The sequence below is a fragment of the Parus major genome, chromosome 1, assembly GCF_001522545.3.
Source record: "Parus major isolate Abel chromosome 1, Parus_major1.1, whole genome shotgun sequence".
Lineage (NCBI taxonomy): Eukaryota > Metazoa > Chordata > Aves > Passeriformes > Paridae > Parus > Parus major.
The window spans coordinates 13,016,807-13,040,973 of record NC_031768.1 but is presented as its reverse complement, the minus strand read 5'-3'; the positions used below and the strand labels follow the sequence as shown (position 1 = coordinate 13,040,973).

The 24,167-nt window shown below is 39.0% G+C and overlaps 1 protein-coding gene across 3 annotated transcripts in view; it reads left to right on the top strand.

The window, feature by feature from the left end:
- The window catches only part of PDK3 (pyruvate dehydrogenase kinase 3), a 35,788-nt gene extending 12,420 nt beyond the window's left edge, over positions 1-23,368 (top strand). For all 3 annotated transcript variants that reach the window (XM_033512217.1, XM_033512218.1, XM_033512220.1), the window contains 8 exons: positions 1,944-2,128; positions 4,236-4,325; positions 7,645-7,722; positions 9,812-9,888; positions 11,092-11,193; positions 11,805-11,915; positions 16,901-17,014; positions 18,093-23,368. In XM_033512217.1, the coding sequence (XP_033368108.1) occupies positions 1,944-2,128; positions 4,236-4,325; positions 7,645-7,722; positions 9,812-9,888; positions 11,092-11,193; positions 11,805-11,915; positions 16,901-17,014; positions 18,093-18,236 (901 nt within the window). In that variant the 3' untranslated portion in view covers positions 18,237-23,368. The remainder of the gene's footprint in view (positions 1-1,943; positions 2,129-4,235; positions 4,326-7,644; positions 7,723-9,811; positions 9,889-11,091; positions 11,194-11,804; positions 11,916-16,900; positions 17,015-18,092) is intronic.
- Positions 23,369-24,167: the final 799 nt, after the last annotated feature.

The following is a 24,167-nucleotide window of genomic DNA, read 5'->3' as shown; positions in this document are numbered from 1 at the left end:
AGTGCAATAATGAGGCAAATAATGAGGCATTCCTTTATTATATATTTAGTTATATGCTGACTAAGCTTCAGCTATGATTTTGCTGGTCTGCTTCAGATAAACCTAAGCCCTTTGCCCTTTGGCATGCTCTGTGCATTTAAGCACTTCGGTAGTGGACTAACAGTGAACAATTTGCCTTCTTGGTATCAGGTATATACTGTGGATAGTGGAGATATTTAAAAACAAATGGGAGAGCAAACAACAGTTAGGAGAGACTACTGTTAGTTCTGTTTCAGGTGTGGCTGTAAGCCTTGCTTCCAGCTCTTTGGTAGGGTCTTGTTGCTCAGAAACAGAGAAGCAGCACAAGTACAACCAGGCACCAGTCTCTAACATCACCTCTCAGAGGTAACAGATCACACAGAATCAAAACTCAATAAGCATAAAAAGTCTGTAAACGTTTTAAGCCTTAAGTGTTCTAAGCTGCCAAGTCAGCAAGACTTGTAAGTACAAGAACAGTCCTATGTACCGTGATAGTATTTAGAATGGGGAATTAGGCAGTTAAAACTTCTCATCTTCTGTGCAGCAGAGTAGTGTTGAAAGACTGCTGAACTGTTTGCTAACAGGCAAAAACTGGTAGCTAGACTTAGGATCAGGAAAAACTAGTAAAAAGGAATCCTACATTCCTTTGCAGCTGGCATGGTAGAGTGGGAGAAATTATTTTAAAAGTGTATCACTTGTTAAAAATGGTATTAAAAATATTACTGCCTTGCATGAGTGGTGCTGGAAAGGAAGAAAACATCTGATTTAAATGTGGTGACGTGGCTGGTCTTTTTTACTTTTCGTGGTCTTTGTTCTTTCCCTTGCTCATTTGCAGGGGGATTGGACTAGATGACCTTTCAATGATTTCTGTGATTCTTTCATTAGCTCGTGTATATTCTACTTTTGATAAAAATAATTAATACATTTCTTTTTAGTATTCATTATAAATCTACAAAGAATGTTCTGTTCATGTTTTTTGGAAAAGAATCTCTAGAGTTGCAGATACAGACATATCTGAACAAGCCTTCCACCTCTGTTTTCTTTGGAAAGCTATATTTCACCATTTGTACTTTCTAAAACAACATTACATAAACATTGTGGCATTAACATTAATTTAATGTTGGAGAATGTAGCACAGTTGAGTAGTACTGATTTTCCATGTTTCCGCTTTAGAAAGCTATTAATAATTGATATTTCAAGTATTTATGGGTATGCTTGTGGGGGAAGAAAAGGATGAGCACATTGAAGATCATAGGTGTTGAGCTGCCTTGGCAGGAGAAACAGAAATCCTCCAAGCTGTTTCAAAGGAAATGCTTGTTAAAAGCAATGGGAGTGTTATCCTCGAAGTTACCGAGCTCTGGAGGAGAGCTCTGTTGCATTCGCTCTGCCATCCAGTGGTGTCAGAGGAAACTGAACGGGAGTCACAGCTGCCTGTCCTGAGATTCTAACCTAGCCTAGGAGACCCCGGGGGAAGGAAATGCATTCAAAGTTCACTGCATGGGTTGAGGTGTTGGGAAGAAAACACGAATTTTTCTAAGGAAATTATAAAGGGTGGTCAGGTTGCTTTTCCTGAGTTTTCTTTCCAATCTCCCACCTGTTAGAAGTTGCAGGGATATGGTAGTACATATGATTGTAGTGAATGAGAATCTTTTGCTATCCATCAATGTTGAAGAGAGATTGATTTAATTTCAGGAGATATTTGGGGAGGGAATAACTTACTTTGGGGCTCTAAATGCTTCACAGGTTTTGTGGGGGAGAGGTTGATAAATATGTCTCTTTAAATAGGCTTGTTTTGGTGCTATATTTCTGGATTTTCCCTCTGATATTTTGTTATTGACTGGGGGGCATAGTAAACAGATAATATGGTTATGCTGTTGAATTTAATTTTATTTCTAACAATCTGTTTCTAATTTTGTTTCCTTCAGCTTTTTAGATGTTTTAATTAAAGTCAGGAACAGACACAATGACGTGGTTCCAACCATGGCACAAGGGGTGATTGAATACAAGGAAAAATATGGCTTTGATCCATTTGTTAGCAGTAACATCCAGTATTTTCTAGATAGGTTCTACACCAACCGCATCTCTTTCCGTATGCTTATTAACCAACACAGTAAGTAATTGCTTTTCTCTTCCTTGAAAATTCATTAGTTATTGCTTGTAAACCTGAAGATGAAGCTTTGTTTTGTATTTTTGTTCCCTTACTCATGACTATTCTGTGCTAATTATGGCAAAAGATAATACTGGCAACTGGTTAATTTGGTACTTTGCAATGATCAGAAATGAATCCAAAACACCAGTGTGCTTTCTAGAATTCTCAGTCTTTGTTAGTGTGGCTCTCACTTTTTAGTCTTGTTGGCTGAGATGGCTTGTGAAGTGATACATGAAGTATTTTTAGGCAGTAGTAGAATTGCTGTATCTTCCTGCTCACAAAACTTTTTGTACAAAACATAATTTGTAGTGCTGATATTTATTTCGTAATGAAATGCAAAGATGCTGTAAATTTTGAATAGGTTAGGTACTATACATGCTGTTTTTTCCAGAAAGTTATCTAGACTTTCTTGCCTTCTGAAGAGGTTGAATTATTTCTAGCTGAAGTTTTAAATTATATCTCTTGGCTTTCCTCACTTCCTATTCCCTATTTATGGATAAATGCTGGAATTAGTCATCCTTTGTCATTAAGTTCTATTTCATTTGTTGTTACTAATAAACTCACTTTTTTATATTCGTGTTACAGACTGAAGGGAGTTACTTGCACAGCTCCTATTAACCAATATGTGCAGCCATGCAGAAAGTGATCTGTGTAAAGTTAAGGACAGTCTTCTGATCTGTTTTAGTGTGTCTTGTGCCTTTTAGCTCTAGAGCTTCATTCTCTGCTCAGTGTTCTGCTTTTCTGAGCTCTTAGAAATTGTTGTATGCTACAGATAATGCTGCTGCTGGAGTATGAGGTGTTTCTCTACAAGTTGTGTGTCTTTCCAGTAACCTCTCATGTGTCTAACAAATGCCTTGCTGTGCGTGTACAGATAACCTGAATGTGGAAAAGCATACAAATGAGATTAATGTACAGCTTTTTCTTTATTTGCACCTGGGCAGAGAAGTGAGACATAAAACCAAGTTAAAAGGCTTTCGTAGAAGAGTTCTAGCAATAGAGTGCAAACATTGTCCTAATAGAATTCTTGGGCTGAGTACTAGCATAATTTGCACTAATTCTAAAATATTAAACTTGATTCATTGAACTGGACTAGCTTTTCCTATGGATCTTTGTGTTTAACTGGTTGGAGCTTAAAACTGCTTGTAGATGCTTAAAGTTTAGTTGACCTTGTATAATGTGTGTTAGCAGTGTTAGTGGTCTGTCTGTGCTGGCAAATATTAATCTTGAAGCACTGAAGAAAAAGATAATTGGAAAGCAGAATGCAGACCCAAGCTTCTGCCTAGTTTGTGTTCCTGTTCCTACATTCTGTGCAGACTGTTTCCTACAGCACTCTTCTGCAGGACACAGTGCCCAGTGTGTGAACTTGCTGTGCCCAGGATGGGAAAAGCTTTCAGATCTAGACTTTTGCTCACCTCATGCTGCACCTGCTTCATGTTAGAGCTCACTAACTTGCTAAAATGGCAGAAAATCACTCCTGAAATAAAGTAAAAAATCTTTCTACTTCTATGAGTGTCTTCTTTAAACTCTTGGTGAAGGGTCTGGTGGATACCAGACACTTGTACAAAGAGGGAGTGGGGATCATACTGCTGAGATCCAGGGAGAAAGTTGAGTGAGTGAGAGAGATCTCTGACTGTGAAATTGCAGCTTAGGTGAGTGTAAAAGGCTTTTAATGATGCCTTCCAGTTCCACAGTTCTTTTTACTTTAATGTCTTCATTGTTGTGAGTGCTTCCGTTCCACAATAGTATGAATGAAGTGTTTTATATTTTAATTTTATCTAATTTCTGATGATCTGCTTTGGAATGCAGGTTTTCACCTTAACCTTCCCTCATCACAAATTTCGTTTTAACTAGTCTTAACTGTAAGAACTGAAAATAAAAAAAAAAAAAAGGGAGGGAAGATGAACAGTTAGACAAGTAGTCTTCTTAAACGAGGATTCTGGCAATCTGCTGGGGTATCTTTTTACAGGATGATGCAGTATCCAGTAAATCTCAGATACCATCAGATTCAAACTTTCTGGCCTGCCTTAAGGGTAATAAGTAATTTACTACCATTTCTTTTTTATTTTAGCACTTCTATTTGGTGGAGATATTAATCCTGCTCATCCCAAACATATTGGAAGTATTGATCCTAATTGTGATGTGGCAGAGGTGGTTAAAGGTAAGATGAACCTAATATTTCTTTCACTGAAATCCCCGGTCTTAAAATAGTCAGAAATACTTTATTTAGAAACAATAAGCTGAAGGTGATTTAAATAGTTTTTTTCTTATTTTATTAAAGGAAAGTTCTGCTCACAATAAAGCCCTGGGCTTATTGAGACTTTCTGATGTCTTCATTATTGAGAAGATCTGTTAACAGATTTTTGGTCTATTAACAGAACTAGGAAAAAATTTGATTTTTAATAGCTTTAATCTGTATTTTTAAATATCAGATGAAGTGTCTAAATGTTTTGTTAAACTTTAGATTTTTTTTCCCCTGAAATACTTAGAAGGAGGTTCTCATGTACTGCTTTTGTATCACATGCTGATATTACAGAAAACTGAGAGTAAGTGAAATTGCCATTTTGTTTAGCTTTGTTTAGCTAGGCCTTTCAGTAAAATGTCCTCAGGTGTACAGATATCCCAGTGAAACTCCACTTTCCTCTGTCATCTGATCATACCACAGCTTGTTTTGTCTCCTGCAGAAGACATGGATGTAATGGTTGTACCTGCCTGACCTGGCACAGAAACACTGGAAGTCCTGTTTGCTCTGTGTTGCAAATATTTACACGCTTTCAGAATGTTAGCAAGGGGGCATGAGCCAATGCTGGCTGCTTCAAGAACTTCTCTGTGGAAGGTTCACACTCTGGGTGTATTTATTTGCAAATGCAGTCTTGCTGTAGGAGAGAATTCCAGGTTCTGTCCTTCACTGCTGTTTGTGCAGCCTGCAAAGGGAGAAGGAGTGTGCTTCTTCCCTTCACTTTTTCTCAGCCTTTGGGGAAGTGAGAGGAAAACCTTTCTTATCTCAAAATCTGACCTGTGTGATAGCTCACTTAGTAATGCTTTTTACAGCTCTCTTAACAGCATTTTTCTAGCTCTTCTTGGCTCCTAGGGTGGCCTTTTTCAGCAGCTTTTTTTTCTTTTGATTGATCTTACTCCACTTTGGCCTCAGCATTTTTATATGTTGCGGCCATGTTGTTTATTTTGCTTTGAATTCTAATAGCAATATTTGAATCAGTTTTGATCATCAGCTTCACAGTTACTGCCTTGGACAGGGAGTGCATAGTGTCAGAAGGTGCTACATCCAGTTTTCGAGCAAGTAGCTAAAATAGATCATACACAACACTGACCAAACAAGGGCATAGCAAAGAGTATTCAGTGTTGCCTTTCAAAGAAACAAAATGTCCTTAAAGACAGGGGCTTGACAGTCCTGACAAGGAGTCAAGGTGATTGAGTCCTTTACCCTGTAGAATTGGTGGTGGGGTTAATTTATGTTCTGTATGCTGTGCTAGCTCCCAAATGTGCTGGTTCACAGGCAGCATTCTGAGCAGTTTATCAGTTAAAATATTGATTTTGGTACTGGTATGTGCCAGCTATAAGCCTTGTATGCCAGTAAAATAATGAAGAAATTATTTAAACAGATGCTTCTTGCTTCAAGCAGCTACAGCAAGTGTTGTGTCTGTGCTGCCTGGGGTGGCACTGACTGTCTTAGGACTTTTGAGCACACAGCAAATTCAGATTTTTTTCCTGGAGCCAGGATTTTAGATTTACCAATAGATCTCTCACTGTTATTGCTACTTAATCTCCATCCACACCATGAAGCATGCTGTGAAATTCACAGTCTCTTCAACAGTCTAAGGACTCTGCCAAAGAGTAGGCTTTTAGAGGAAGATGAAATGTTAGACTGTACTCATACTGTTTGACCCTGTTTGCTAAGAAACGAGTAAGAAATCTTTCAAATACAGAATTGCAGAATGGGTCATGTTGTAAGGGAGTACAGCAAATCATGTGGTCCAACCTCCCCCTGCTCAAGCAGGGCCATCCCAGAGCACATGGCACAGGATTGTGCCCAGATGGTTCTTGAACATCTCCACTGAGGGAGACTCCACACCCTCTCTGGGTAATCTGTGCCAGTGCTCGGTTACTACACAGGGAAGAAATTCTTCCTCATGTTCAGGTGGAATTTCCTGTGCATCAATTTCTGCCTCTGGTTCTATTGCTCAGCATCACAGAAAAGAGCCTCCAAAGGGCTCCAACCTCTTGGCACCTCCTCCTCAGATAGTCTTAGGCACTGATGAGGTCTCCTCTCAGTTTTCTTTTCTCAGGGCTGAACAGGCTCAACTCCCTCAGTCTCTCCTCCAAAGAGAGATATTCCAGTCCCTTCATCCTTGTTTCCCTCCACAGGACCTGCTCTGGGAGCTCCATGTCTGTCTTGTCGTGAGGAGCCCAGAGCTGGGCACAGCACTCCAGACACGCCTCACTGGGGCTCAGTGGAGGGGCAGGATCACCTCCCTGACCTGCTGGCAGAGCTGTCCCTAATGCACCCCAGGATCCCCCTGGCCCTCCTGGCCCCCAGGGCACTGCTGGCTCCTGGACAGCTCATTGTCCACCAGGACCCCCAGGCCCTTCTCTGCAGAGCTGCTCCAGCAGGTCGGCCCCAGCCCGTGCTGGTGCCTGGGGTTGTCCTTCCCCAGGGCAGGAGCCTGCATTTGCCTTTTCTGAATTTCACACCATTCCTCTCCCATCTCTCCAGCCTGTCCAGGCCCCTCTGAAGGGCTGCACAGCTCTCGGGGGAATCGGCCTCTCCTCCCAGCTCTGTGCCATCAGTGAACTCGCTGAGGAGGCCTCTGCCCCCCCGCCAAGTCACTGATGAGTAACTTAAACAATATTGCTCACTATTGAACCCTGGGGGGCACTACCAGTGACAAAGGGGAACTTAAACTTTCTATCTGTGTCTCAGCAATATATAAAGCCTGATCAGGGCTATGGGAAGGTATTTTCTGGGGGAGTAATTTTTGGTTCAGTGTGAAGGAATGAAGAATCTTATCCAGCTTTTCCACCAAAATTAAATTGAAAATTAAGTATTGTAAACAGTATTGTGTTTGGAAAACCTGAATTTATGGCTGCAATGTCATATTTTTTTATTTGAGATGGAAAGAACGAATATTAAACTGTTATCAGGAAATAAAAGAATAAGTAGGTTTTATGGTCACCCTAAGATTATATCCTTCTGGTTTTTAAGCCCCAAACAAAGAAGAAAAATAGCTTCTCTCCAGCACTCTGTTTTGGTTTTTTTTGAGCTTTAGATAGAGTTTTTCCTTTCCTGACAACCAGGCTATGAGTGTACAGAGAAAAAAGGATTATATTGGATACCAGTGTCATTTTTGTAAACTAGAGCTCAAAGTGAGTATTCTGTTTGTGGTCTTTTACAGGGAGAATGAACACTGCTGGTCATTGCTAGAAGATTTTGATAAATCAGTGTTTGTTCTGTTATTTTGTAGATGCTTATGAAACAGCTAAGATGTTATGTGAACAGTACTATACAGTGGCACCTGATCTGGAAGTTGAAGAATTCAATGGTAATTATGAAATTAATTTAATTGATGTATCTAAGAAAGTGCATTTCTGGTATCTGTGAATTCTGGTTTTATTAATTAATTGTAAGTTATAACTTGAACTATGCAGTTACTTTTGTTCTAATATATCTACATGGGCACCTGAATGATAATTTATTATCATGATGTGTACTTTTTTATGTTGAATGCAGAGTTCTATCTGCTAAATTCACTGTCACTTTAAAGAAAATAAACCAAGACTCCTCATAACCGAGAAAGAAACATGCCTACCTTTTAGTCTTCTAAGAGAACAGAAACTTGTTCCATTCCAAAGTTTGATGATAAACCTATGAATTCCACTGGCACTCAACACAGCAGTGAGCCCTTCTGTGTAAGATGGCAAAGTTGGAATTTTTATTAGGTAGTCTATGCTTTAAATCCAATCATAAACTCCTCACATGGAAATCTATTTCAATTTGATTGCAGAGATCAAAATGGGATGACACAAAACTTATGAGACAGGCCTTGTCAGCATATTGACTGCTTTTTGTTCATTATTTTATTGACAAAAGGAAGCTTATTTTTTTATTAGTTAAAAAAAAATTCCTGAGTGATCCTCTCCCAGGTTTTGGACAGCAGCCAAACATAATATTAAGATGGGTCCAAACTTCAGCAGCAGAACTGCAAAAGTCTCAGAATTAGGTAACACTCAATGAGAGAGTGAGATACATGGAATATGTGTTGCTCAAAGTACTACTGATTAGTGTAGAAATATTTCCCTATACAAGGTGATACTGTCAGCATTGCCATCCATCTCCCAAAACCAAAGGACCCAACCTTCCCCTTTTAAACTGAGTGGTTCTGGAGTTAAAAGTACTTGAGTGTTGCAGCAGAGGAATCAATCAATGCAAAATTCATCTGAAGGAATAAGTAAAAAGATCCAAGAGTAGAGAAAGCAAGCTGCTGGAGCTAAAAAAAAGGAAAAGTGAATAAAGAATTACCTGTTTCCTTTAAATCAACTTATTATCAATATAAGGAAAGTAACTTTGCAAATTACCTCACAAGAGCAACAATGACTCATTTTCTATCTCTGTGCCTCAAACAAGTGTGAATCAGTTTGCCTTGGTTTCCATGAAGTGGAAGGGAATGGGAGTATGGACTCACAAAATTAACAGAATAAAATATCAAGTTGCCTTGGAGAGCATTGTTTTGGTCTTCTCCTTTTCCTAGGAGTTTTCACTACCATGACTTTTAAAATAATGACTGGGATTATTACCAGCTCTCAGTGCCAAAAGGAATGAAGTTGACTCCAGTCATGTTCTTTGTGCATATTTATATTATCCTGGAATTTATGAAGCAGACAGTTCAAGACTTCAGTCTGAACTGCTGCTCAGTCTGACTCTCTGTGACTGCATAATTTAATGCCAGTAGATATTTGAATGTTCAGGGATGACTTCAGCCCCCAAACTGTCCTGGAATATATTAAATGCAGCTGTATTATTTCCTGCCCAATCAATCAGTGAGCACTCTGGCATTCAAAGCTGTGCTAAGCCATAACCCCTCTGCTGAAACACTCAGTGGGACTGCAGTGGACAAACAATTCAGTGATGGTCTGGAATATGGAAGCTGTGATATTATTTGCAGTAGATTTGAAATTTTTATGAATACTTACATTTTGCGTGTTTTAATGAAGGGAAGATATGTAGTTGTTTTTAGAATATTTAAACAGTGGGTTTTTCTTTAGTTTAAGAATCTTTTTGTGTAGCAAATAGGCTTACATAGTATGTGAGCATGTGAAAGTTTCCCACTTAAGTAGGAAAGTTTTCTTGGTTAACATACACTGTTGTATGTGCCAGCCACTGCTTAATGAAGTTTTGTGTGTCAACAAAGTCTTCTGACTGGATGGATTTGAAGATCATAATTATCGTGTCTTTTCAGGTGACAGCAGTAACTACCATTTGTTTTTATTTCATGGAACTAATTTCTGGGAAAATTAGAACATGCTTACATACTTGTCTGTGTCTACATGTTCATGTTTTTCTGGTAAAGGGCAATGCTGCAAAGTGCTGTTTTGAAGAAAAATGATTTGACATTTTTATTTCTCTTTTTTTAGCTAAAGCTCCAAACAAGCCTATTCAAGTAGTCTATGTACCGTCTCATTTGTTCCATATGTTATTTGAATTATTTAAGGTAGGTTGCACTTGTTAATGTTTGGGAGGGTTTTGTGACCCTATTACTCTTGAAATTTGGATTCCTTTTGGTTGCAGCTCTTAAATGCTATTTCAGATTTCCTTTCTTAAGCTTATTCTTGAGTTTCAAACACTCTTCTCTTGTTTGAAAGCCAGACTTAAACCCCTCTCTAATGACCTTATGTATTTAAAACCACCCTGGTTTCCCACTTCTCCTGTTGTGCTTTTTATAGCTTTTTGATTAACTTAGAACACTCTTGACAGTCTAGTTTTGCAGTGATGGAATATTCATGACGTTGCAGGTTTTCTGAGCTTGCTTCTGTATTGCATATTTGAGGACTGGTTAAGATCAATGTCCTTATTGTGAAAACAGGCTCTGTATCTTTGAATGGTGTAGAGGACGTGCTTTGTTTTGGTTTTGTGTTTGTTGAATAATTGGAACAAGAGTGAAAATGGAGCATGTCAGAGCTGTTAAATGGTTTAAAAGAAGAGAAGAGGTCTCTATGTGGTTCAGCTGAACACCAGGAATTGAGGGGAAAACTTACATTTGGCCAGAGAGAAACTTTTTCAAAGTAATGGATTTTGGGGATAGATTTCTGACATTTGTCAACTATCATTTAAGTCTTCTCCCATTCTGCCATTTGTAAATTAGTTCTGGGGCAGAACAGATGAGAATTTGTACCGTACATGTAAGTATATTTTTGGTACAAGTCATGAAACAGGCTGAAGCCAGTAAGTTGTAGCTGTAAGAACTGGGAGAGACTGGCAGTGAAAACTGTTAACATGAAGTCAGATTGACAGTTGGTAACTTAAAAATTATGTGACCCAGGCTGAGAAAATCAAAACTAGTTTTCTGTGGTAAACATCACTGTTGATGTGTGGTGCATGATGGAGGTGAAAGACGTTCTCATCCTTTGGATATATTTACTTGATTTCACACAGGAGGAAAAAAAAAGTCTTGCTTTCTTTTATCTGAGTATATAAAATAAATAAAAGTTATGTATAACAAGTTGTAATAAAAAAATTTAACCAGTCAATTCATTGACTTGATGGCACTTGAATTTGTTAAATACAGCCTTTTCTGTCTTGTGCACAACTGTAGAACAGGGTAGGTGCTATAAAATTCTGGTAAGTTCTAACTTGTCACAAAAAGCTTATATGTTAAAGTTAGAATCAAAGAGACTATATTTTCTTTTATCTTCAGAATTCAATGAGAGCTACAGTGGAATTGCATGAAGGTAAGAAAGAAGCCTATCCATCGATCAAAACCTTAGTCACTTTGGGGAAAGAAGATCTATCTATTAAGGTAAATGCCTAAAAAATAATATACAGCTTGCAAACCTGCTAGGTTTAGAGTAGTATGACTTAATTTGAAAAAGCAAATTAATTATTTTATCACCTACTTCATATTCACTAAAACAGAATATTTTCAGTTGGAAAGTACCTACAAGGAATATCTTGTCCAACTGTCTGACCACTTCAGGGCTGACCAGTAGTCAAAGCACATTTGTTGGGGGCAGTGTCCAAATGCATCTTGGTCACTGACAGATTTGGGCCATTGACCATCTCTCCAGGAACATCTCTCAGTTCTGCTCTTTCACAGTCCTTCCCATACAGAAATGCTTCTTAGTGTCCACTCTAAACCTCCCCTGATGTTGCAGCTTTGAACTGTTCCCACATATCCCATCACTGGATCCAAGGAGATGAGATCAGCACCTCCCTCCACAGTTCCCCTCCTCATGAGGCTGTACACCATGGCAGGGGCACTCCCAGCTTTATTTTCTCCAAACCAGACAGTCCCAAAGTCCCTAACTGCTTCTTTAGTATATCTAAAGTAATTTAGATAATGCTTCTTGATGTTTTGTGGGGTTTTTTTTAGAACATAATGTTTAAAGCTCTTAAATTTTCATTCCTTAGATAAGTGATCAAGGTGGAGGTGTACCTCTAAGAAAAATAGACAGATTGTTTAACTACATGTACTCAACAGCACCCAGGCCCAGTCTGGAGCCCTCAAGGGCCGTGCCTTTGGTAAGCAATTGCATTATGTATATAAATGTCCCTTTGCACCTCTCTGATTTTACATTATCCTTCACTGCAATCTGCTGGATTTCCATTGGTTTTCCATTGAAGAAATGGCTTATCATTAGCAGGTCTATCTAGGTAGGACAGGAGAAAATTAATTCTGTTATCATCACTTAGTCTACAGAATAGAAAATTACTTTGCTTTGTCTTGACATTACATTATTGGAAACAAACATAAATAAAGCTGCGTAAGCACAGTATTTTCACAGGTCAATGGGCAGGATCTTTAGTGCTATATTACTGATCAGGTGAATGATCTAATGAGCTCCTCTTTGGTGTATAATTTACTGTTAATCTAAGTTTCCTATCATAAATGGATTAAAAAGGTGGGCCACACTGCTCAGCATTTGAGAAGCACCTTCTGGCAATCCACAAGCTTTTACTGAAGCTTGAAGATAATTTTTCTGTAAGGTCTGGACTATAAAAACACAACAAAAAACATTTGCGAACCTGCATGTGGTATGAACTTATTTGGTATATTCCTATTTAATTGGAAATATCTTATGTGATACTCCTTTCTGAGATGCATCAGGGCAATTATTTCAGTGTTGAATGTTGTAGATTCTTATAGTAAACATGATTTAAAAAAAAATATTAAAATATTACTTCTAAATGGTTTGATTAAATTGCATATTGGCTCATTGTGATAAAAATTGTATAGCTACTGTTCCACTTGACTGGTTTTCAGTAAGTGGACTAATACAGATACTGTATTTTGCCTCTTCTCATTTCTACTGTTTCTTATACAATCCTTTATCTCTAATCCTATTGAAAAGATGATTCTCCAAGAAATTTCCTTTTCCTGCTTAGGAGCATTCTCATTTATCATGTTCCTAAGTGATTGGTTTTTTTCTCCCCTACTGATACTTCTGTGCTTCAAGTGCCTTCAGATGGATAATAGAATGTGGGGCAGAGTATGGATTCACAGGATCATTAAGAATGGAAGTGACCTCCCAAGACTGAGTCCCAACCTTTGACCAAACACCACTATGTGAATTAAACCACAGCACCAAGTGCCATGTCCAGTTGTTTCCTGAACTCTTCCAGGGATGGTGACTGACTCCAGTACTTCCCTGACCAGCCAGTTTCAATTCTTGACAATCTTTTCAGTGAAGAAATTCTTCCTGATGTCCACCCTGAACCTCCCTAGCACAGATTGGGGCTGTTCCCTGTTGTCCACATTGCTATTTTGGATATAAAATATGTAACAGTAAACTGAGGGTAAAATCAGTTCAGAGTGACTCAGAGGCAATAAACTTCCTCTTAGCTTATGAGCAGAAAGTCTTTATGGTGCTGCCTTGGTCCACAGTGGGTACCACAGTGGGTACCACTGTGGCATGGCAGTGCACTGCACTGAGTTTACCCCTTTGCACTGGGGGAGGTGTGAAACCCAGCCCTGTGTCTGCACTGACTTGGTATGGGTCTTTCACAGCTCCTACCTCTACAGCACATCTCAGTCTTATGTCTCAAACTTCTTTTTCGTAGAAAATCTTCTTGAATGTGGGTGAGTGAGAGGGAACAGGCCTTAATTCAAATATAAGCTTTTTTCTTTGTCACAAACGGTAGAATCTCTCTTGATGCATAATCTGCCTTTGTTCTGTCTCACTTTTGATCAGCAATTTACCGTATCAGTCTACAAGGAGTTCCTGAAACTTGTTCTCAGGATAAACTTATACCTTGATTACCAGTTGTATTCACTATTAAACTGTCTCCTCCTTTGTAGCTCTGATTGTAAAATGTGTTCATCTTACGACTGATACTATTCTTTTTTCAGTGCTTCTTTTGCAATGCATTGCTGTGTTTACTTCCTCATCTTCAATACTGCTTACTTTGATTCTGTGGCATTTACCCTTGGTATTCTTCTGTATCCCTTTTCAAGTTTTATTTTCCTTTCCCAGTCTATGCCACTCTAGTCAAACCTACAAAGGATCCCCCTCTCTCATGAGTCTGATAGCTTTTACCCTGTGAGTCTGACCATTGCCTGCACAAGACTGAGCATTGAGAAGAGCTGTTCAGCTCTGTTATTTATATGTGTGTGCAGAAAGAAAAAAGTCACAAACTGTGAGTCTTTGCCATATCTTGCCTCTAACAGGAACAAGGACTTAGCAGTGAAATTTGAAAGGTTATGTGTTATGGCCCAGATCTAGTTATAAAAATAATTTTTCAATGATTCATATGTCTGTCTGGAAATAAAAACCCTTCAGCAGAAAAGTTCCACATAAATCCTCTTTGATGCCCATACAGAAGGAATTTCTTTATTGTTTAATGCCAAAGACCAAACCACAGAATTACACTGCTGCAGAAGGTTGGTGGTGTGTTATCCTTGACTTAGGTAATATTCTATGCTAAGCTGGGGTGCAATGTAAATAGACATATTTTTCTGTTCTAACATTTCTTCCCCTTGTTATATGATCCCCTGTCTAGTTTATGAAACATTCATGGAATTGGGCAGTGGAAGAGAAGTATCCTTCTGTTGATTGGGGAAAATTTTTGCTCCTTGTCATTGCAAATGTTGTTTAAATCCTGCTGAGAAACCTTGTTACCATGGCAGCATTCAGATTCTAGCAGGTCTTAGGTTCATCTGCACAGTATGTAGAGTACACATTAAAACACATGGTCATGTTTAATGATAGTAGGTTTTCTTAGGGAATTTAATTGTTTTCTTTCTGGCAGCATTTGCTTATAGTGGGAGAAATGTGGCTTAAATTAGTTTTAATTTAAATCTGTCGATGCTAGTAACACAGAAATGTAATAACTTCCTATTTTTTTAATGCATACCATAACGTTTAATGATAAATTTGCTCTAAGGAGCTTTCCTTTCTCAAGGGAATTGTGCCATTACAGACTATTCTGTCCTCTAGGCCAAGCGCAGATCTATTTAGTAAACACCTCTTGTTAATTGTGTTTTGCAAAATAGACCCTTTGTAAGGCCAGGATTTAACAAGGTACTCATATGGGGTCTCTTGTCTCTCTATTTCTTTTAAGTTATCTGGTTTGGAAAGCACCCTAAAGGCAGTGCACAGAGTGTTTGAAAGTGGGCTGTATGATGTGGGCTAGCACAGAGCATAAAGGAACAGGAGACAAACAGAAGTGGGATTTTAAGGAGGGGTAGCTCTGGAGTGATGAAAGCATGAAGTGTTTATGGTATTGTTTGATATTGCCCGTTACCTGAGCTGGTCCTTGGGATATGGACTTTCCGTAAGTTGCATTTTGGTCACTCTGCTTTACAGTTTCTGTAATGTATTTATTGTCTAGTCTCCAGAAAAGGAAGCCAGCTTTTGACATTTTTTAGTTCTTTTTAAGACAGTGAAATCAATCTTTCAGAGGTTAAGAAAGAAACCTCTGGATTCAAGGCCAGGTGTTTGAAAGTGATGCATAAGTCTCTAGTGGGAGATGAAATTTCTCTTTGTGAAATTTAAAAAATGATGTTGGGAAAAGTGCAGCTAAGCAACTGTTTTAACTGTTAATGGACACTAATAACTATGACAAGCAGTGTGTGAAAAGGGCATATTTGGCATTTCTGTTTCTCATTTTGCTCAGAAGAACTGAGTGAGCAACTGTAAACCAGTTTAAAACTAAATTTAGAATTCTGTAAAAACAAGGCAAAAAGGATCAAAAAATACTGTAGATGACAGCAAGAGAATATGTGATGGACACTGTAGTACAAGTTCTTTAATGTTCACTTCTCCCTCAAGGGATTTCCTATAAAGTGATACCACATATTAGCTGTACATAATGCTTGCAAATCCTTCTTCTTAGCATTCTCTTACTTGTATAATTTTAGGCCTTTGTTTATAACATTTAGGACATGTTTATCAGTTTTCTGTTAGGTTGCTTTTGTAGAAATATTGTGGAATTAATTTATTAGTTTTGTGAAAGCTTCAAGTGTCTCATTTTTCTCTTAGTCCACCCATACTACCTTGCCAAGTATATATTTGGGTTTTTTTTCCAAATGCATATGTGTTTGGAATAGTTTCTTTATTACACTGGATAGTGAAAAATTCAGGTGGGATTTGGGTGCATAACCAACCACTGTGGTTCTCAGCACATAGCCTGTCATCTGAAAGAGTAATTGAGTGTTGCAAAAATCTTATTCCCTGGATCCAGTGAGAGAGACTTGGAGGGTTTTCTTACAACTTTTCTGACAAGAGAGGTTGGAAGAGGTGCCAAGTAATTGATCTTGTTGCAGGCATGTTATGAATATTAGTTTTGTCAATTTAAAGTCTAAACTTCATACCATCAACTCCATTATGCTTTGAAAATGGTGTGGGCTGTAATGTCTCAGTCCTCAGGAGATCATTCAGTGCTGGGGAGTCCTGATCTTTTGTTAAAGAGAGAGGATAATTTACCTTGTATTAGTCTGTGTTCCTCTGCAGGACTCTGCTGATCTCTGTGGCACTGTGGCATCAGCAGAAACTTAATAGTGTGACCTAGATGAAGTAGGCAAAAGTTGTTTCTGGCTTTCTTGTAGTCTCCTAAGTGTGAAGACATTTGAGATAATAATTGCAGGCTTGGGGGAGAAAAAATACGCTGTCAAAACTCTGATTTTTACCAAAGAAAGAATGCAATACTACAGCAGTGGTCATCATAGTGAGGAAGCTGTGTAGAGCATTGGTTTGCTTTGCTGGTTGCAGGCAGCATGTATGGTATGCTGCACCTTCCTGCTTCTGAGAAAATGCAAATGGACAAAGGAGTTCTAGCAAAGGACTCAGTCCTTTTCGTACAAAAAAACAAATGCACAGGAAAAAAGGAGTTTGCTCAAAAGGCTGAATATGGACTTAGAGTATAAGCTGAGAAATAAAGGGAAGCTTCAAAAATAATTTGATGCAAATCTAGTACTTAGGTATCCTCTCTCTTGTAAATTAATGGAGATCTGTTGCATTTTTTAAACTTTCCATCATGTTTTTCCTTTTGTTCTCTTGTTTTTGCAGGCTGGGTTTGGCTATGGATTGCCAATTTCTCGTCTGTATGCAAGGTACTTTCAAGGTGACCTTAAACTCTACTCAATGGAAGGCGTGGGTTCAGATGCTGTTATTTATTTGAAGGTATGAATTTCACCCTATTATAAACTGCTAAGGCAGTGCAGGTTGTTTGTATGTAGCAGGTTCTTTTCACTCTGTAGCTTGTTTTCAAATTTCTTTTTGCTACCTTTGACACTTTTACATAAATCAGTTACATAAAATCCTAAACCCCTAGGTTATATATAATTAAATAAATATATAAATAAAGCTGGAACTAATACTAGTTTGTTTGCTTTGATTTTTTTTTTTCCAGTCCCTGTGTTGGATTGTTACATTTTGTTAATCTCTTATAAGTGGTGAATCTTCCAAGAACCGTGATAAGAGATAATTTGGTTAATGCTTTTTGATTTTAAGTTACAGTCACAATAGAAATGAGAGGACTATTGGCCAACTCTTGACTAGCAAATATGTTCTATTCTATGCAGCTCTTGATGCAAAAGACTGTATTGATCCTGTTGCCATTTTCTGGGAGAGCCCAGGCTACCCAGGGGCTACAGGCTGACACTGCTTGAATTCCATCAGGGACTTTAAAAGAACAGAGTGTACAGCTTGTGCAGGTTGTTGGCTTTGCACTGTCACTGAGCCATGCTGTATATAGCAAGTGAGTTGTGAACTCTGCTTCTGATGGGTTTGATCCTCTGCATGTGTGCATGTGGAGGAAAAGTCTGGCCTTTGTCAGAAGAAAAAGGTGACCCAGGGCACTGAACTGGCTCAGCCCCCACAGGTCAGTGTGCTGGCAGAGCCCAAGAGCATTGAGGAGGGGAAATGTTGTCTTAGCTGTCTGCTCTATGTCAGTGACAAATCTCACTAAAATGTTCGTGACCAAAAATCTTTTTCTTGCTATCTGTGTAGGCACCACTCCCTGGAAAGAAGGGAAATATTTTTCAATGTTAGTAGTTTCTTTTCACTCTGACTGGGACTTTTGAGTATAACTAGAGCTACTAGTCACAGCTGAAGTATGTTCAAAGTAGTGCTGTGGTGTAACACTGGGGTAACTGTGACACTTGCTGGGTAGAGAAGCTGTAACTGTAGAACTCCCCAGAGTATCACCTTGCTCTTGTATCTCCAATGATACCTAACTATTGCTTTTGTTTTTCCATAGGCCCTTTCAAGTGAATCATTTGAAAGACTTCCTGTTTTTAATAAGTCAGCATGGCGGCACTACAAGACCACACCTGAAGCAGATGACTGGAGCAATCCTAGCAGTGAACCAAGGGATGCTTCTAAATATAAAGCTAATCGATAATTTGCCACCTTTTGTCTCTGCTGGAGATGACCTCTGCATTCAATATAAAGTCTCTGCTTTGTTCCAAAATCCTTCAAACCACAGTAGCTAATTACTTCCAAACAAAGACCTAATCAGGGCATTGAAAAATACTAAGAACAAAGTGATGATTGGGACTTAAAGGAAGGCACTGAGCACGTTTGGTATGTGAATCCTGTGTACTTCACCGGAATATGCTTGGTTGCTTCAGTCGTGCATTGACAAAAGGGATCGCACTGTGATTGCACTTAGGAACACAATGTTGTAACAAACAGATATTATTTGAAGTGTCCAATTCTTATGCCAATGTAAGGATTGGTAAAATGTGCAGAATCCCTTAAAGTGGTGAATAGTATCTTGCACAGCAATATGGTGTAAGAGAAAAATTCTAACGTAGTTAAATGTGTGCTTTGAAAATCCACTGTTTGCGGCGTTTTGTATTGCACAGTGTCACCCCTAAGAGAAAATCCCTTTGAGCTCTTCAGATCTTATCTCTAGTGAGTTTATAAATGCATAGTTCTAAAAAGGGTTGTGCAGCTTTAAACTGATGCTTTCTCTAAATTTCCAAACCTGTTTGTCATGTGCATCCAAAAGTTGTGTTGTTATAAGACGGTAGGACTTCCACTTCTTGGTATGCACCTTAATGATTTTCTTGACTCAGAAATGCATTTCTGTGCATTTTCCCTTGTTTTGAGGAAAGCTTCTAAGTAGTTAGATCATCTCTCCATACAAGAAATTCTGTCAATACAGGGGCAGGGGGTAATTCAATTTCCTATTTGCCTATCATTTATGGGTAAATTGGGGTGAGCAGAGAAATGCTGAGAGGCCATACAGCCAGTCATACAAATGAATTTGCCTTAAGAGTGTTGGTTGCTTGAAACCTGATTAGTTTAAAACCTGTAAATAATTTGCAAAGTTATTTATACATTCAAAGTCTGACTACAGTCTGGTAATCTGAATTTGTAGTGTATATAAAGATGTTGTACACCAGCTTTTGGAATGTGTCATTGGTCTAAGTACATGAAACTGGAAATACAGGAGAAATGGGAGGGACAAAATGTGGCCGGTACCTGGTTAAAGTTAAAAAAATATCAAAGACAAAAAAAATTCAAGTATTTTCCCCTTAATTTATCATAAGGGTCATTGCTGACTATTAGAAAACTGTTCTTCACAAAGTCTTTGCCAAATGCTGTTTCTGATACTATGGCCTTTCAGAAAAACCTGTGAAATTTAGACATTCTGGTGATACATTAGCTGTGGCAATAAAGTAGATGAGTTGTAAGCAGCTCTGATGTACCCTCAATTTATCTTAGGTGTTTTGATATTTTTTGGAAAGATAAAGATTTTAGCATGGAAAAATGAAATTTGTTTACTAAAATTGTGGGGGAACTGTCCCTTTTGTCCTCCCAGTATTTATTTTTATAAAGTACTGATTTATTAGGGAAATGCTGAGAAATTCCTAGGTATTTTAAAAAAAGAAAAAAAATCTTAGTTTGACTTAACAATAGTACTTTGCACTTCATAGCACATTTCATTGGAGCATTATAAAGTGCTTTGAGCAATAAACTCCATAGAGCCCCATTTCTGAGGAGTCGGAAGTTCTTGTGTTGCCTGTTGCAGTGAGTTCCTGAACGCCGTGGTGTGAGCAGTGGATGAGCTCACAGGGCTCAAGGTCCCGTGGGTGTTCTCACACACAGGGACTGGGACCAAGCCTGTGGGAGCACCAGGTCCTTGTCTCCATGGGCTGCTGCCCTTCCCTGCAGATCAGATGGCAGCAGGGCAGCTGCTGAAGGCTCTCCCTGCTGGCCAGCTGGGCAGTGCTCCCCTCAGAGCCCCCTCTGCCAGCAGGCAGGAAGAGGAGGGGGCTGATGAGACCCTCCTGTTCCCAAACCAGACTCGTTTGGCCCTGGCCACAGGATCTTGGCAGGGCACGGTGAGGGTGTGACACGTGTGGCCTCCAGAGCAGCAACTTCCCAGCCCTGCAGGCACTGCTGCAGAGAAGGCAGGTTGCTATTCAAGCAATACAGTTGTGCTGCTGCGGTGAAACCAGGGGAATGGTTTGACTGAAACACTGGTTGCAAGTCACAGCTACTGAAATGTAGTCGTTTATCTTTTGCCCCCACCTGTAATTTCGTACTGTTTTTAAAATTATTTCAAGTAATTGCAGAGGAGAGTTTGCTTAAAGATAGAAATTTGTGATGAAACTAATACCTTCAGTTGCATGTGGTCAGTTTTTTGTAGGAACATTACCCAAAACATTCCAAGGAATAAGGTAGTCTGCATAAGAAACTTGAGTTTCAGCTTTTGTTAGAAATGGTATTTTGAAGTAGTAAATCCTAACCTTGTTTGGCTGTCTCCTTATACACGATGAGGAGAGGAAACAGAAAGCAAAGGAAGGATGCTGACATATTGGATTTGTTGTCATGAAGTGAATGCAGGCCATGGGAGGTAAACCATTGAAACTGTGATCAAAAGCTGAAGATACCATGGAGGATGTTATGGTATATTAGTGATGTCATTTCATGAGTCACAGAAAAAACTGGCTGACTTTCAGGACTGTAGTGCTCCAGTGCTTGAAAATTGAACTTCCCTGAAATGACTCCCATTTCCAAGAACCCTGAGCTTATTACAAACACCTCAAAGCAGCAGGGTGGAGCACAAGGAATTAATTTTCTTTCCATTCCGCAAGGTCTTTATTGGGAGCGTTACAATGAATACCAGAGAGAAGCACCTTTTCTTCTCTCCAACCTTGTCCAGGCAGCCTGTGCTTTAGTGGCAGTGCAAGGTGTGCCATCAGTTGTTCCCCACTCATTGTCCTTATGCCATGTGTCTACATAGGGGTATTAGTCCGAACACTGTTTTAGGAAGCAGAAGCAACAACAAAAGACCTTCAGTTAGGAGAGGGTTTTTCAATGGCTGTGCCTGAAAAATGAGCATGGTTAGGTTTTTAACATGGCTGGTTTAACTACAGATTTTTTCAGTTACTTCTACCTGTGATTGGAATCTCTTATAACTATGTTTTAATATCTTGGGCCTGTTAATTCCAAACTTTCTGATGATACAAAAGTATATTTTCTTTTTATGAATTTCAGAGTTACGGCCTGCTAATGTCATTGCTTGTCTTACAGGACACACAAATACAAAAAAAAAGTTTTCAGTGAAAATGTTCCTTACCTGTTGTGTTTAGTGATTAACAAACTGAACAAGAGATGTCTGCTCCTTGATTCTTTCTGAGAATTTACAAACAACTTCTGTATGTCATAGTGTAACAAATAGTTTACTTTTTGTTCATTGTGCATTTTTCTGGTGTATGTGTCTTGAATGTAATTTTATTAATCCCCTGCCTAGTTTAATATCAATAGATATATCAAATCATGTATGTATTTGTGCTCCCTGCTTTTCTAGGCTTTGTTTTGAGGCAACAAGGGGTCTTTCAGAGTCCGCACTTGATGAGAAATCTTCAGAAGATACCAAAATGCTTCTTTGGCAACTCAGGTGCAGTCTTTGCCTGTGTAATTGACTGTGATGACCTGGGAGAGCACAGAGAAAGTCTGTCCTGCTGCAGTCTGTGCTACCTCTTGGGCAGTGTTTAAAGCAGGTCCATTGGCACATGCATAAAGAACATGGGTATTAATTGTAGTGTTCTTGGAAAACTCAGGCTACTTTTTGGCTATGAAAGGCTACATTTACTGCTGCAACTGGGTAGTATTCTTTTCTTTGTCCTCAGTAGCATTTACTTTCAAACAGCTGTTCACTTTCTCCAAGAAATGAGCAAGAGTGATCTTTAGTGCAATCTCCTGTTCACCTCCACCCAGACATAGTATTTAAGGTGGTATCTTGACCTCATTGACATGGAAGAGGTTTCCTCCCTCCTCACCTTATTAATATAGTTATCTCTAGGTCCTTATGTGTGAGGTGCTGCAAAAGTGGTCAAGATTAATGAAAATAATTCTGTAGAAAACAGCCTAAATGTTTCATGTTAGTATTTATCTTGAGGATAACCATTCCCCATTGTACGGTGTTCCCTTTCCTTGCTTGTTTCCAGGTTGTGGTTTCTGGTAGCTCTTCCTTGCTTCTCCCTGGCATACACACCTGTCTGTGGATGAACATACGTAAATGTGTTTTTGCTGAAGTTAAGAGAATATGATGGCACATGACCAGAACAATGTGTTACTGACTTCAGAGGTTGAGTTTGTTCACAAATGAGAAATGTAGGTATAAATTGTCTTGTGACTTCAGGGCTGAGTCTTGCGAATACTTGCACAAGTCAACGGTGTATGAGAGGAATGCCACTTAAATCTGTTCTCAGGATCAGGACTCAGGCTGTTGATATTAATTTGAAACAATGAAGATTTGTGTAATTGAAGTGGCTTTCTAATTAAAAATAAATAAGAAAACTTAAAGTTCGTGTGCTTTAATTGCAATTATGTTGCCTTAAAAGTCCTCAGAAATCAGCATAGAGAACTGGTTTTCTGCTTTAATCTGTAGGGGTTTTCATGTAGTACTAGGATTGATGAGTGTATGGTAATTCTGACATTGTCCTTCTGGTGTTAATTGCTTTACTGAATTTTTCCTTTGAAGTGGAGGAACACGAAGAGGTGTTGGATGCAGTCCTTTGAAATCCATGCCCTCTGCAGAGGGCAGGGGCATGCCCTCACATCAGGCAGGGGCAGTTTCCAGGCAGTGCCCTCGATGCTCCTGTCACTGCAGCAGGGATTATCCTCAGGGACCTGCAGGCTGGCTCACCTCACATGGAAGGTGTGCTGACCCTGCACTGGGGTGTGCCGAGTTTGTTACAAAGTCCCTTTGTTCCCAAGGTCAGGTACAGGACAGCTCTTCCTGCTGAGCTGCTCTGTGCTGCACTTGGCATCCACGAGAGAAAGTGGTCTCGTGCTGCCTTTCCTCTGAGGTGGCATCATTTGAATCTCCTAAACCTGTAATGGAGGAGTGAGAAGGTAATTTTTCATGAGATTACTTGGCAATACTTTAAATTTATTTTTGAATCCTCTGTGACTTGTCTTGTTTCTAGTCCATTGCCTGTATATTTGACTTGTGTATACTCTTATTTTCCTTTTTTCTTTCCATGGTGAATAAATAAAATGATGCAAAAACTACATGTTGGTATTTTTAGGGGACTGGTTTGGTTTCACACAGTATGGAGCTCAGTTTGTGATTTGGCAGTCCAAGGTCAATTTCTCACATGTCTATGGAGGGGCATGCTCAGAGAGCTGTACTTGGGAGCTCAAGAGGAATTTTAGCATAAAAGCAGTTTTTGGGTTTGGGTTTATTTCTGCTATGTAAACCCCCAGAATTCTTATGATATTCTTGACAGCCAAAATAGCTGTTAGAAACAGCTTCTACCTTGAAAGGCTTCTACCTTGGAAGTTCTTCAGCGTTCCATGAAGTTTTGCATGCATTCGTAAGTTATTCAAGAAAACGAAAAAACACAAAGTTTGTTACCAAGCAACTCCAGAGCAGGAAAATGCTTGGGGGCCTGTCTTGCTTGGCTCGTTAGTTTTCTTATTAAGTAATAAATGAGGCTCCAGATGGCCAGAATTTTGCTAGAACTGAGATAATTTTCTTTCAGATGAAGAATTTATTTTAAAACTTCAGCTGAGAAGAAATCTGTGTGTTGTTCTTTCTCGCTGCTTACCATTTGCCATGATGGGGTATTCACAGGAGCTGAGGAGCTAATTAAGCAGCTCAAAATTGCAAAATGTGTCAGCATGTACCGCATATTTGACAGTTGCTGCCTGTAGAAGATAAAGCAAACAGTTGCAGCAGCAGTATAATGGAGATTTATGGCTTTAGGACACAGGCATATGTGGGAGAACAATTTGTAATAAGGGATCAGTTTCTTGTTATACAATTCATGTCTTTTTTAGATGTCTGTAGACTTAGTACTTCAATTTG